Source organism: Lactuca serriola, chromosome 6, assembly GCF_051521515.1.
Source record: "Lactuca serriola cultivar US96UC23 chromosome 6, Lser_US96UC23_V15, whole genome shotgun sequence".
Classification (NCBI taxonomy): domain Eukaryota; kingdom Viridiplantae; phylum Streptophyta; class Magnoliopsida; order Asterales; family Asteraceae; genus Lactuca; species Lactuca serriola.
Window position 1 is genome coordinate 192,129,661 of NC_136413.1, and position 13,873 is coordinate 192,143,533.

General features: G+C 31.8%; 2 protein-coding genes across 3 annotated transcripts; one reads left to right on the forward strand and one right to left on the reverse strand.

Moving 5' to 3' along the window:
* Nucleotides 1-950: 950 nt before the first annotated feature.
* Nucleotides 951-3,756, reverse strand: LOC145057657 (uncharacterized). The gene is made up of 7 exons (XM_079005526.1): nt 3,302-3,756; nt 2,903-2,991; nt 2,666-2,801; nt 1,924-2,019; nt 1,719-1,841; nt 1,375-1,637; nt 951-1,262 (listed from the first exon to the last, which is right to left on the reverse strand). The coding sequence occupies exons 1-7, from the start codon at nt 3,480-3,482 to the stop codon at nt 1,152-1,154; spliced, it is 999 nt and encodes a 332-aa protein (XP_078861652.1). The 5' UTR covers nt 3,483-3,756; the 3' UTR covers nt 951-1,151.
* A 4,973-nt stretch (nt 3,757-8,729) lies between these two features.
* On the forward strand, nt 8,730-11,734 carry LOC145057658 (putative protein phosphatase 2C 12). Of its 2 annotated transcripts, none has more exons than XM_079005527.1 (10): nt 8,730-8,886; nt 9,127-9,404; nt 9,579-9,750; nt 9,952-10,105; nt 10,203-10,266; nt 10,373-10,480; nt 10,539-10,664; nt 10,771-11,009; nt 11,105-11,310; nt 11,379-11,734. In XM_079005527.1, the coding sequence occupies exons 2-10, from the start codon at nt 9,210-9,212 to the stop codon at nt 11,384-11,386; spliced, it is 1,272 nt and encodes a 423-aa protein (XP_078861653.1). In that variant the 5' UTR covers nt 8,730-8,886; nt 9,127-9,209; the 3' UTR covers nt 11,387-11,734. The 2 variants fall into 2 exon arrangements, with proteins under 2 accessions (XP_078861653.1, XP_078861654.1); XM_079005528.1 differs by having other exon boundaries at nt 8,761-8,971.
* Nucleotides 11,735-13,873: the final 2,139 nt, after the last annotated feature.

Sequence of the window (13,873 nt, forward strand, 5' to 3'; positions counted from 1 at the left end):
TTTTTGAGTTACAACGACGGTTGTCGATTACCATCGTCGAGTTAGAGCGCTGACAACAGATGATGGCGACACTAGCGTTTCTAATGAAGATGATGGCGGTAACGAAAACGCTAAGGTTACCGACTCGTTGTTTCTTTGTCTGTTCACATCGTGATGAAGATCACCAAAACACTAGGGTTACCGACTCGTTTCTTTGTTTGTTCACATCGTGATGAAGATCTCCGTAATGGTTCCATATGTTGTCGATGGTTTCGGGTAAGAATGAAGCTGGTTTCCAGCAATAATGGCGTTAGGGTGGGTGGTGGTGGTGGTGTTGGTATTGGTATTGACCGGTGGTGGTAATGTTTACCGGAGAGCAAATATGTGAATAATGCAGAATGCTAGTCTAGTAGCACGAAAGAGAAGGTGGAGGGGTTAGACATTGGGTTGGGTTTTTGTGCTTGCCTTTTTTATTTATTGTAATAAAAGAAAAATTAAAAACAAAATAAAAAAGGTAAATCCATCTATTTAAGTATTTCTGTTTTTTAAACGGACAAAACCACAATAAAAGTCTATTTTGGAGCAATAGTGCTGGTCCAAATTTTTTAGACCAAAGTGTCAATTTTTGGCTAAACACAAAGGCCATTTTTGCAATTTTGTTGTATACAAACAAGATCTCAAAATTATATATATAGGTTTTCTTCGATAATAACATACACAACCGAAATTCTTATGTTATGGGTTTTAGTGTTGAAATTATTTTTCGCCATGTTTTTTTCTAAGACCGAAATTTTTTTATCAATACTACCAGAAGATTAAAATCCTAGTAGCAATAATGTTACGTTTTGTTGGCAAAAGGTAACATCTTCATGTACAATTAACAATTACGCTGCTACTCCTAGATTGGATATATATTTAATGTAAATTGTTGTAATAGCAAGAAATGAAAGTAAAATGCTATAATAAACAAATAAATGAATGCATGTTTCTATTTCCTGCATTTAACTCAAAAAAGAACAAAAAACAAACGACATCAAAGAAACAACAAGCCTTTTGGCTCCAGTTAAAAACAAAACCATAAATGAACTTGAAGAATACTCAAAAAGATCGATTTTACATGAATATGCTATTTAGTCTGAATATATAGCTTCTTCTCCACTTGTCTGAACCAATTAAGAACTGATAACACCAGACACCCAAGGGACAAAAACCGGTGCATCTGGATACCGACTTCTGTAACTTTCTGAATACATGTCTTTAAAGTTTACTTTTGGCTTTTCATCCTGCATATCACATACAAAAAACTATGAGTTATAGATTATAGCATTGTACTTTCCTTTTTTCATATTAAATACTATTATTTGAAAAAACGTACAAAAACAATGAAAAACTTACATATTTTAGCCAACATTCTTGAAGTTTATGTTGATATATATCTGGAGAATGACATCCTTCCTCAACAGGGCAATAAACCCAAATATTACATTTAATTTGATCTGGTTTAGCATTTTTAGCATGATCCAAACAAGCTTGACAACAATCATAAGCACTTTCTTTATGATGAGTAAGCCCCCATTTGACCGCTTGACCACCATAATCTGTATGGTGTTCCACATTACATTCAGGCGGCAGCCGCCTGCCAGCTAGGATCTTGTCATCTGGAAATATGGGTATTATGTTTTTTATTTGTCATAAATGATCTTTTTTTTTTTTTAAAAAAAAGGTTTTATTTTAGTTACCAAAATCTTCTTCACCCTCGGGTTTGTCATTGTGCTCATTGGTGGTGACATTAATGGGAATCCAGAGTCCAATTTGATCTAATAGCTCAGCCCATTTTAACTCCAATAATTTTGCAAGTATTCCTATAAAATATAAATAGGTTTTGTCATGTCATGTGTAACAAAAAGGGATCTAAACTAAAGGCTTTATAGAAGATTGAAATACCTGCTTCCTCTATTAAGATGGTTGAATTTGAGGTCTTTCCATGTTTTAATCTTTTGGCTTCCTCTAGTTTTTGCTTCCTCCATTGTTGAATTGCTTCTGTTCATCACAAAGATGTCAATAAGATAGAAGTAGAGGACAATAGGCTTTGTTTTGAATTGAAAATTTACATATTTACCCATCAACAACCATTACAAAATATTAGTGAGATTTCTCAATTATGTCTTATCAAGGGTGATTTAGCCTTTTAGGTAGGTATGGATAAGAAAGAATGTTTTCTTAGATGCTATTCTTAGGTTGTAAGATATATAGCATGAGAAAGTGATGGCAATTAGGTTGTGTTAGTTACACTGAAAGGACTAGACAAGCTTTTTAAGGCTATTTTTCATGATGAAGATGAGGAGGGCATTTAAGTCTTTTACAAATACAAGAGGCCAAGAGTAAATCCATGATGAGGATGAGGAGGGCATGAACAGTAATTACACCTAACAAGCATTAATCATTGGTCCGATAATCGATGTTAGGTGAAGGATCCCCATGAGTCATGAGAACAATTTTTGCAAGAAATATATATATATATATATATATATATATATATATATATATATATATATATTTGATTATTCTTTAAGCATAGATCCAAAATGATTCCAATAAAATATTATTTAATAGAATACTTAAGAAACAAGCAAGATACAAAGAATAATCAAGTTTGCAAAAGATAAATTACTAAACATAAACATACCATGCTGTAAAGTTGTGTTAGAACTGGCATTCACGACACTCAAAACTTCTAGGAGCTCATTGGTTAGCTTCTGCTTCAATGGCTGTGGTAATTTAATTGCTTCTTCTTTATTAAAATGCTTTTTGATCTTTTTTACCTTTTAAGAATACAAATTGGAGAACTCACTTAATCAAATTATGCGATCAAATGATGAATCTATGAACAATTAAACAATCAAAAATCAAGTGTGAATCTTACCATTTCCATGAGCTTTACAGGTTTAGATTCTATCCGTATTCGCACTGATTCTTCCATATTTCTTATTTGATCTGGAGTGTAGCTAACACCTTTAAAAACAATCACACATCAAATTCAACCAAAAAAGAAGATTTTGAAAATAGAACTTCACAGTTCGAAAAATTGATTACTAATCCATTCGAAAAATTGATAACTTGGGTTTTCCATAAAACCATCAGATTTGTACTTCCGAGAAATGAAACTACGAAAAGCATTGTATTTACATTAGGGGTTTGTTCGAACAAGCAAAAACCGCTCTGCAATCTGGAAAAAAAGGGCAAAAATCGCAACCGGGTTTTGGGTTTTACACATATGAACAAACAAAACAGCCATAGAAAAAAAAAACGAAACGAACTTTACCGTTGTGTAAATCTTGATAAGGGTAAGAGTAGATGGAACTGTAGAGATTGTGGAAAACATAAAAAGCAATCGCAATGTTGAATGAACAAATGATAACTGTAGTTCTCTTGTAATAACACCATTTGGGTGCTCCTCCTCTTCCATTATTCGAATAATTATAACTTAACTCGGCTCTTGCCATCTGCCCACTTTCTCTTCTTATTTTTCAACTTCGTCTTCATCCCATCATCTCCCTCCAGCCTCCGTCCCTCCTCCTTCTGTATATTTAAAACGCTTTATTTCTCCTTCTATAAATGTCTGAATTTTCTTGTTCTTTCTATTCAGGGTTGTGTAGTAGACGGATCAATCCCTAAATTTATTGAAATCGAATGGGTTTCTGAATCAGGGAACTGGCGAGTGCGATGTCCCAAAAGAACAACAGTGAATAAAATCGAGGGGATTTTTAGTTGTGCGTTTCTCGGGGTTTGATTTGGTTTTACATATGGAATCATAAGTTTTTAATTTGAGAAAATTCCTGAAATGGTCCCTATTGTTTAGATGAAGTTACATGTTCCTCCATATTTTTTCTTTTTCTCACTTAGTCGGTCTCTATTGTTTGATTTCGTTAAAAGTTCCGCCTGTCATGAAAAAAAACTATACTGCTTATCTTTTATATTTCGCATCTATAAATTGCATTGTGTATATTGTGAGCTGTTATATTATTTTACTAAGTTTTGTTTTGACAAAGTTATGTTAATAAGAGTGATACGTGAGTAATGAGTTGTTTGATAAATGTTCACTGAGTCATATCGAACATCTTATCGGATCCAGTAAAAAACATATCTTAGGCAATAGGACCGAATCCGAGGCTTCTAATTATTGTATCAAATAGTTTGAATTTGACCAAGTCAAACCCAATATATTATTTATCTTTTATATGTTGCATCGATAAACCGCATTGTGATTTGTTATAACTATTTCTATGAAGATTGACTCAAGGAAAGTGGATGTAAAACAAGGGGTCTTAACCGCTTTAAATTATAGTATAATTCATTTTCCTTAAAACTCTTTTATATATTTACATCTTTGAATCTTTTATATTTTACATCTTCGAATTTTGTTGCGCATTTTATGAGTTGTTATATTGTTTTATGCTTCTACAAATGAAAACCCGACAAAAAAAGAAGATGTTTTAATAACCTGTTCATAAATGATTGAATGTATACACTTGTTGGATAGTTTGTCCAATTACACTTGTCTCTGTCTATGTTTCCTCAACCGTCTAATAAGTAAATGAGATCAGAGGGTAAGATTTCATGCCTCATAGAATTTACGGAAAGTAAATTGAAGGTACTTCAAGGCTCCACATCATATTCATATAAAAAAAATATATACATGCCATAGAGCAACTACTATAGATGTGACTAAAAAGGAAAATAATGGTGACATCCTCCCCTAATTGAAAGCCGAATAATTGTATATAAAAAGTAGAAATTAAAGGCAAATGTGAATCCATCCCATTGTGCTTTAATTGGCCCCATAAAATTGGTAGGCAACTATATTTATTACATCTAATAATTGACCATATGAACTCATTTAATACTTGTTGAAGACATAATCATACATCAACTTTCTAGTAGAAATTCAAGGTCTATTTAGAGTCTACAATTATTTATTCAAGTTCTTGCATGAAAACTAAAATCTAACGATTTAATTACCATATGTTGTACGTAGGAAATATTGGAGAAAGAAAGTCTAACAACGGGAAAATTGAATCAAAAAAGCATAATATATCTTATATAAATATCCAATGAAACAGTTTCTACTACTTAGTCAACTACCAAACTCCTCTAATCCCTAAAGTAAAATAGTAAAATATTTATTGATTTTTTTAATGATGTTCTAAAATAAGGGAAAAGCACAAAAAAATATTGTTAAAAGAAACTTTCAACGAAATGGTTATATATATATATATATATATATATATATATATATATATATATATATATATATATATATATATATATATATATATATATATATATATATATATATATATTCGTCGTCTTTACCCGATCTTCAAATAGTATAAGTATATACTCATAACATGTTTTGAACTCTTGGTAATTGGAACAATCCTTACACGACTTCAATATAGTTGCATTATTTTTCGTGCCTAAAATCAAAAGTGCATATTGTAGATTATCAAACTTTAAAATTTGTGTTGACCCATACATATAGTCGAATTATTAATTAAGAAAAACGGACATTATACGGTCCATCGAGAAATCTAGGAACAATTTGATTATCAAATTGACTCTGTTTTTCTCCCAAGTTCTAACAAGTATGGTGGCAACCTTTGACCATTTTAGATGAGTTATTATACACTTGTGATGTTGCCACCAATAGGTAAAGATTCGTCATATGTGCAGCTTTGTGTTTTGTTTTCGTTGTTGTTACTCCCTCATCAACGTATATGCACAGAGGACTCTGATGTCATATGGTTACTTGTGGAGTTTGAAATAGCTATAGCTGTAGCAGATATGTGAGGTTTTCATTGATAGTGCATTGAGGTCTAAATGGGTTTCTTAAAAGCAAGATGAGTTGTTTCATAATGATTTATAATCCATATGTGTCTCATTAAGCTCCTTAATCTTACGAATAATTTTGATGTGTGTCTTGAGTATCAGGGATTAGTCACCTTTGTTATTAGAGACACAATATATTTTTTGGGATTAATAGTTTTAGAGTCGTTGGATTATATTACATTAAAATGATTATGATTTTATGATCAATCGAATATCCCTCATGTTGATAAGTATTTTTGAAGTTTTAGAAATTGCTTAAATTTATTTAGGATTTTCGATTGTAGTTTTATTATAGTTAATTCTTTTTCGAAGTATAATGAGTTTTTTCAAGGGTCATATAAAATAACTGTGAATGTCTCATCATACATCTTTACTCATTTGTTACTTTAAAACGCTTACTTCCTAACATGTGAGACACATATAAAGTTGACATCAAAACACTTCCCAGAAGACAAAAAAGTTGACATCACTTCCCAGAACACTTCCCAAAAAAACAAAAAAAGTAAGTTATCATGTGGAAAACATCTAATAAATTATAAGTTTATAAGTTATAAGCGTAATCTTATGTTTATATTTCATGCCTCCTCATTCCAGTCACTCTTTCCTTACCATAGAAAACATCCATCACCCTTCACCACTACACCGTCACCTCCACCTTCACCTCAACCACTTTTGTCTTATCTATTGTTTGTTTCCACCGCCCCTACCTCCACAACTGCATACTCCTTCATATATGTCTCCCTCCATCGGGTACTCTAACATCTCTCTCCTCCACCTGGTGAACGATTTGGCAGTTTAATTCAATGGTTCTTGTGCATTAGTGCATATATAAACCCTAGTTCTCTTTTCAATGCAAAATTCAAACATTTCATCTTTCTTACACGAAATTTTGGTTGAAATATTCTATTAGTCGTATAGTTAACATGTGTTTGAAGTAGCTTCAATCAATGCGACTTGTTTGGAAGATTTTTTTTTTCAATCGTAACATTGTTTTCGATTGAATGCACATTTACCTCTTCAAAAAAGCCTAGAGACATTTTGGAAACAAATAGGGATATCCTTGTCATTGGGACCAAATCCAGCCAAAATTATAACCCCCCCCCTCTCCACGAATTCATTCGTTTTCCAGCCCCCGATCTCGCCTTCAAATTTCAAGATCACTCGCTGTTCACGCTTCTACGTCCCGTTTCTCCTGAATCCCTCGTTAACCCCATTTGACCCATAATCTCTTGTTTAACCTTCTTTACCTTATCTTCACTCAATTTATTTCGTTTAAACTTACATAGCATTAATTATTCAAATATAAAACATATATTACATGATGGTTACTCTAAGTTTGTTATTTTTTTCTTTTTATAAATAATAATAATTAAAATATAGAGTGATTATTTCGAGACTCCCATGGGGTATACGGGACGGGTCTCCGTACGAAAACGAAGTCCTGTAGGGTTGGTGTCCCATAGAGGTTTTTGACACCTTGAACCAAAATTAACAACATCAAATATGATTTGAAAAAAACTTATGGTGCATATTTTTTTTCTACAAATGTAAAAACCGAATATATTTTACACCTAAAAAACGTATTCCGATTTTACAAATTTTGATTTCTTTCATGTTTCACTATGTCAATCTTCATGAAATCAATAATAGAATTATAGAAACCTACAAAAATTAGTCTAATTTTTTCTATTTTATTATTGGATTCGTTCATATCACAAATTCATGTTTCCGTTTCAACAGTATAATAAAACCAATCTTTTGTTTGAAATTTCTAAAAATAAACTTCATAAAATCATAACGTATTTTTATTAGGGGTGAAATTGGTACGGTACCAAGTTTTTTTTTTTTCAAACCGTGTAATGTACCAACTATAGTTGGTATAAAATTTTTGTTACCAGTACCGTACCAAGTGTACTTGGTACCAATTAATTTGGCTACCAACAATTTTGGTTGGTATATATTGGTATTTGGTATATACCAAAGTTTTTAACTAATATGTACTATACATGAATACAAGTTGAATTTGTGAACATTTGGTCGTTGCTTCACTCGCTTCTGGTAGTATTTTTTTTGGAAATCCCTAAAAGGATTAAAAGAGGTCCACCCCTAGCAAGTTGCTAGAGGAAACAAATGATAACAGTACAAGTAAAATGAATGAGAAGTTAGTATTCCTTTTTAAGTTTTAGTGTATGTATCACCGATCTCGTGCACATCAAACAATAAATATCAAGAAATTTGTTGGTCAATGTGTTAGTTTAGTAATTCTAAGACTTGTTAGTTGTTATTCTAATTAGAACATGAAGATATGAGAATTCTATTTCTTTGTATATATATATATATATATATATATATATATATATATATATATATATATATATATATATATATATATATATTGGTTGGTATGGTACAACCGTGGTATTCAAAATTTCATACCGTTACCGTACCAATACTACTTAATTGACATGGTATTACCAGCCAAACATATTGGCTACCAATTTAATTGGTTCGGTTGGTAACATGTTGATTGGTTATCTATGGTATATATTTGTCAGCCCTAATTTTTATTGTATTATCGATTTAACACTTGATTATTTTTAAGTAAAAGTTTAAATCGTTATTCTTTTAAATTGTTTAAAGATATTATTTTTCCAAATTATCAAGTTTTGATATTAAATAAAAACACATTATTTTATTATTATTATTAGTTTTTTGTCTTTTGTATTTTGTCGTAAGAATGTATGTAGAATGTAGTATGAGTATAGACATTTTTTTTCTTAAATATTCTAAATAATATTTCATCCATAAAAAGAAAATAGAAAGACAACTCATAACACACGCGCTTTGAGTTTGTGGACATGTCAGCACACGCTCGAACATCACGAAAATAAAAATAAAAATAAAAATCACAGCTATCACGCCCCCTCTCTCGCGCGGAAATTTTTGTAGCGAATCGAATCCCGACTTTTTCCCTCTGCAACCACGAATCGATCAATCCAACTTCATACTCGAATCTTTGTAACTCAATTTCTCTTTCTTTGATTCTTCATTCCATTTATTGTTGATTTTTGTCTTTGTTCATCTACATTGCTCTTTGATTGAGGTTTTCATTGCACCTATCGTTGTTACGACTTATGAAAATTAGTATTTGTGTGTCGTTCTTTTGAATCTGATGCTTATTTTACTCGATTTTTATTAGATGTAAGGCAATCGTTTCGGAATGTTTGATTGCTGAGGATTTTGTTTTTGATCTTATAGGATTTTATCGAGTATATCATGCTGGAATAGGAGAAGCTGTAAGCTTGACTTTATAAATCTGGATACTGGAAGCGATCAAGGAAATGTCCTGCAATAAGAGTGAGCACGTTCCATTGTCGGTGTTGTTGAAGCGTGAATCGGCGAATCAAAAGGCTGATAGGCCGGAGATTGCTTGTGGTCAGGCTAACGAATCTAAGAAAGGGGAAGACTTCGCATTGATCAAAACGGAATGCCAACGCGTGTTGGGAGATGGTATTACCACTTATTCTGTCTTTGGGGTATGTTGTCAACCTTTCTCCCCCTTTGATGAAACTTTAATGACCTGTGTCTCTGATGAGGTTGATCAGATTGCAATTACTCTTTTTCTCTTCTCCTCAATTCACATTTGTTTCATTTCATTGTAGTAGTTGATGGATTTCTTGTAATTCTCCCACCTAACTTCTCTTTTGCAGATATTTGATGGTCATAATGGGTCTGCAGCAGCTATATATACTAAGGAGAACCTTTTGAACAATGTTCTTTGTGCTATTCCTCCCAATCTGAATCGTGATGAATGGGTGGCAGCCTTGCCTAGGGCTATGGTTGCTGGTTTTGTGAAAACAGATAAAGATTTCCAAGAAAAAGGTATAGACTATAGACATTCCTTCAAAAATTTCAACTACCATTATGTCTGAGACTAGATAGTAATACCTTTGTGGTAATGCATATCAAGACTTAAAAAGCATATCTTAAAATGCATCTGTATGCAAATTCAGTAAGCACAATCATAATCATGTTGAAATATGTAAGTACTTATTTTGACTTTTAATATTGTTACAATTGCAGCTCAAATGTCAGGGACAACTGTCACATTTGTAATTGTTGAAGGATTAATAGTAACAGTAGCATCAGTTGGGGATTCCCGCTGCATACTTGAATCCGCTGATGGCTCTGTGTATTTTCTCTCAGCAGATCACAGACTTGACACCAATGAAGAAGAGTAAATTTTATTCCAAATACATTACAATTTTATTCCCCTTTCTTTCTTTTTGGATTAAATTTTATTCCAAATACATTACAATTTGCTTTCTTTATAGGCGGGAACGTGTCACTGCTAGTGGTGGTGAAGTTGGTCGCCTAAATACCGGTGGTGGCACAGAGGTATCTTAAAATCTTATAAAAAAATTTTATTTTATTTTTAATTTTTCTATATAAATAACCAAATGGGATCTTACTTAACTTACTCATGTTTTTATATTTATGACAGATTGGTCCTTTAAGATGTTGGCCAGGTGGGTTGTGCCTTTCAAGATCTATTGGAGATAGAGATGTTGGGGAGTTCATTGTTCCAGTTCCTCATGTCAAACAAGTGAAGGTTAGTTTTGTAATTAAACTCAATTTCTTTTTCTTTTTATTTATTTTGTGATCTTCAGCTATCTTCTGCTGGAGGGCGGCTTGTAATCTCAAGTGATGGAGTCTGGGATGCTCTTTCCGCCGAATCAGCTCTGGAATGCAGTCGCGGATTGGCTCCGGAATCAGCAGCAGCACATATTGTCAAAGTACGGAAATACAAAAAATGTCAAAATTTTAATTAAATATTAAAATTAATTAATAATATTAATATTCAGTTTTTGTTTTCAACAATCTTTGGTTTTTAATGTACAGGAAGCAGTACAAGTGAAAGGGTTGCGAGACGATACAACCTGCATAGTGGTGGATGTACTACCGCCGGAAAAGACAAATCCGCCCTTGCCACCGCCAAAGATGACCGGAAAAAGAGTTTTAAAGGCCATGTTTAGGAAAAAGAGCAGTGAGGCTCCACCTCATGTTGATGAAGAGGAATATTATGAACCAGATTTAGTGGAGGAGCTTGTGGAGGAAGGATCTGCTATGCTTTCTCAACGGTTTGTATACACTCCAACATCTTTAACATTTTCTATACATGTAAGGGTAAAATAGTCATTTACTCTCTCGTTTGTTTTGTACATGGTTTTCACAGGTTAGATACGAAATATCCGCTTTGTAACATTTTCAGATTATTTATCTGTGCTGTGTGTCAAATTGAAATGAAGCCTGGAGAAGGAATTTCAATACACCATGGATCGGCTAATATGACCGGAAAGTCAAAACCATGGGATGGTCCTTTTCTCTGTGTAAACTGCCAATACAAAAAAGATGCCATGGAAGGGAAAATATCATCCAAAAGTAAGACTCTGTTTGTTTGACTGACTAACTGAAAAGCTAGCTGGTAGCTGATATACTACTTTTTACAGGAAGGTGATTAGAATTACGGTTGTACCCTTTACGATTGTTTCGGAGCGAAGGATAGATGTGAAGACGAAAAGATTGTTGAGATGAGTTCTTTTTTCTATCTCATGGGGAATTATTCAATTATTGACTTTTAACATTTGAAAAAAGGTTACTTATTAGTAGAGAGATATAATGTTTCTCCAACTTCTCTAACAATGCATAGAGCTAACATTGTACTATATTTTATAAAAATTGTAGTTGTTAATGTTATACTCTTAGGTTATTCACTCGTAACATTGGACTACGAAATTAAGATGGTTGTATTTAAAGGAAAATACTATTTATGCTCTTGAGACTTGAGAGTGGTTACAATTGTCAATTGGCATGTTGATGCTGTCTCCTTTGTTTTAGTGCACGTCAAGTCATTGTTGAAGTTTGAAAATATTGTAGGAAATGAGCTGGAAAATAAATTGGATAACCTTATTTATGATTTTTTTTTTTAAATTAGTGTGAATGCAAGTATGAGGGACCAACAAAAGAAAGTTTTTTAAAGTTAGGGTTTAGGATGAAGGCTTGAATGAGTGCCCCTCAATCATGTTTTGATTAGGGGGAGTACTCGTTCGTACCATTAAAGTATACTTATTAATTTACTTTATTTTGTGGATATATAATGATTACTATAAATAAAATAAGGGTTAATAAAAAAAAACGAAAATGGGAGGTGTAGTCTCATAGATGATCGATCGTCTTTATAATATTTATTATGAAATAACCGTTCATTTTGTAAAAGCATTTATCCTAGATGTAAAGTTGTGAGGATGAATGTAATTTCACCCTCAACATTTTCAATCTATAAGGTCACACATGTAAGTAGAGTGAATACAATATTTAAAGTTTTCTATAAATTATAGGGTTAATATTATAAGATTTTATATTTTAAAAATAACCCTAACATTTTTCATTTCTTTTTGTTCCGGTCATTTTAGCAAGTTAACATTAATTTTCCGGTAATTGATGATTTTATTTTTCGAAAAACTCTTGACTTCTTTTTTTAAAAAAAAAAAACCTTTATACTTGACAACTTTTGGTGGATCTTCCGGTAATTCAAAAAAAAAAAAAAAAACCTACCATATTGTGAAATATATGCCACTTATTGTTAATCATTTCCAATTCCTTTAAATTGTTGTTTACGGTGGTTTTGATGATTTTCGACATTAAAATCTGAAGAAAATATCATTTTGTTTTTCGAACAAGGAAAAAAATTGTGGCGTCTAATTATTTTGGGTAAAATGCATGTTTAAGGTAGTGTTTGTTTTTTGTCTGCAGATCTGCGTGACCTCTTCTGTCTGCGCTGCGCAGACCACGCGCAGACATTACCCTTTGCAGACTGTTTGTTTTTTTGAAGACTGCAGACCTAAAAATGTCTGTGCGCCCTCTTCTTGGCGGAGGTATGGACCAGAGTCTTCTAACATTTTCAGACATCTTCTAGCCTAAAAAAACATATATATCTTAATTTTTTTCAAGTTTTTTTTTTAATTTATATTTTCTCCAACTTTATTAATGATAACAATTTGAAAAAAAAATACAAAACTTAAAATAAAAAAAAAAAAAAAAAAACTTTTGACGATACAAGCATTATATTTGTGACAAATTTATAAATAAAGATTTAATACAACAATAGTCGTTGAACTTGTTTATATAAATATGAAAAAAAATCATAATATATTCTTATATTTTTTTTGCCAAATTTTTTAAAACATTATTTAATACAGTATCGTTAATTTCTCGAGAAAATATTTATGATACGTTTTTAATGGATTTAATTGAAAAAATCGAAGTTTATTTCCATCCATTTTTGTATCAAATTCTTTGATCACTAATTATAATGTTTAGTTATAATTTTGCAACCAAAGTTGTTGGTTTTTATCAAATATATACGTTAATTCATACCATTTTTATTTTTTATACAATAATACATAAAAGTTGATCTAGATTCGTTAATTATTTATAACAAAATCATAAAAATATTAAAAAATCACTTTGAAGTTTAAAAAAATCAATTTATTTGGATTTCAGTTTATTTTAGTAGCCTGCAAATGTTAAAAAAACAAACAGTCTTCTTTTTTCAGACTGCAGACGTTTGGTCCACCTCTTCTACTGCAGAGGTCTACAGATGTGGTCCGCAGACTGCAGACATTTTGCCTCAGAAAAAACAAACAGCACCTAAATCTATTTCCAATATGCTCTAAGATTATTATAGGTGAAGGAAAATGGTCACAACTGACATGGTAGCTTAGGTTGTTTTCAGAATAAAATTGAAAAACAACTTATACAAACTATGTTTGGAAATATAATTTAAGTTGTCATTTAAGTTGACCCATAAACGTCTTATTATATTTCTTTGAGACTTAACTTTTTCCATATATTTAGGGGGTGTTTGGATAGGAAAAAAAGAGGTGCTTATTGCTTATTCTCACAATAAGCTAATTTGAGTGTTTGGATAAAATCCAACTTATTA

Excerpts from the sequence above, each read along its gene's own strand:
- LOC145057658 (XM_079005527.1), top strand. The coding sequence starts at position 9,210 with ATGTCCTGCAATAAGAGTGAGCACGTTCCATTGTCGGTGTTGTTGAAG. Across the intron at positions 10,481-10,538 it reads CTCATGTCAAACAAGTGAAG|CTATCTTCTGCTGGAGGGCG; the intron begins GTTAGTTTTGTA and ends TGTGATCTTCAG. Across the intron at positions 11,010-11,104 it reads TCTGCTATGCTTTCTCAACG|GTTAGATACGAAATATCCGC; the intron begins GTTTGTATACAC and ends TGGTTTTCACAG.
- LOC145057657 (XM_079005526.1), bottom strand. The coding sequence starts at position 3,482 with ATGGCAAGAGCCGAGTTAAGTTATAATTATTCGAATAATGGAAGAGGA. Across the intron at positions 2,020-2,665 it reads TAACACAACTTTACAGCATG|AAGCAATTCAACAATGGAGG; the intron begins GTATGTTTATGT and ends TGTGATGAACAG. Across the intron at positions 1,638-1,718 it reads CGAGGGTGAAGAAGATTTTG|ATGACAAGATCCTAGCTGGC; the intron begins GTAACTAAAATA and ends CCATATTTCCAG.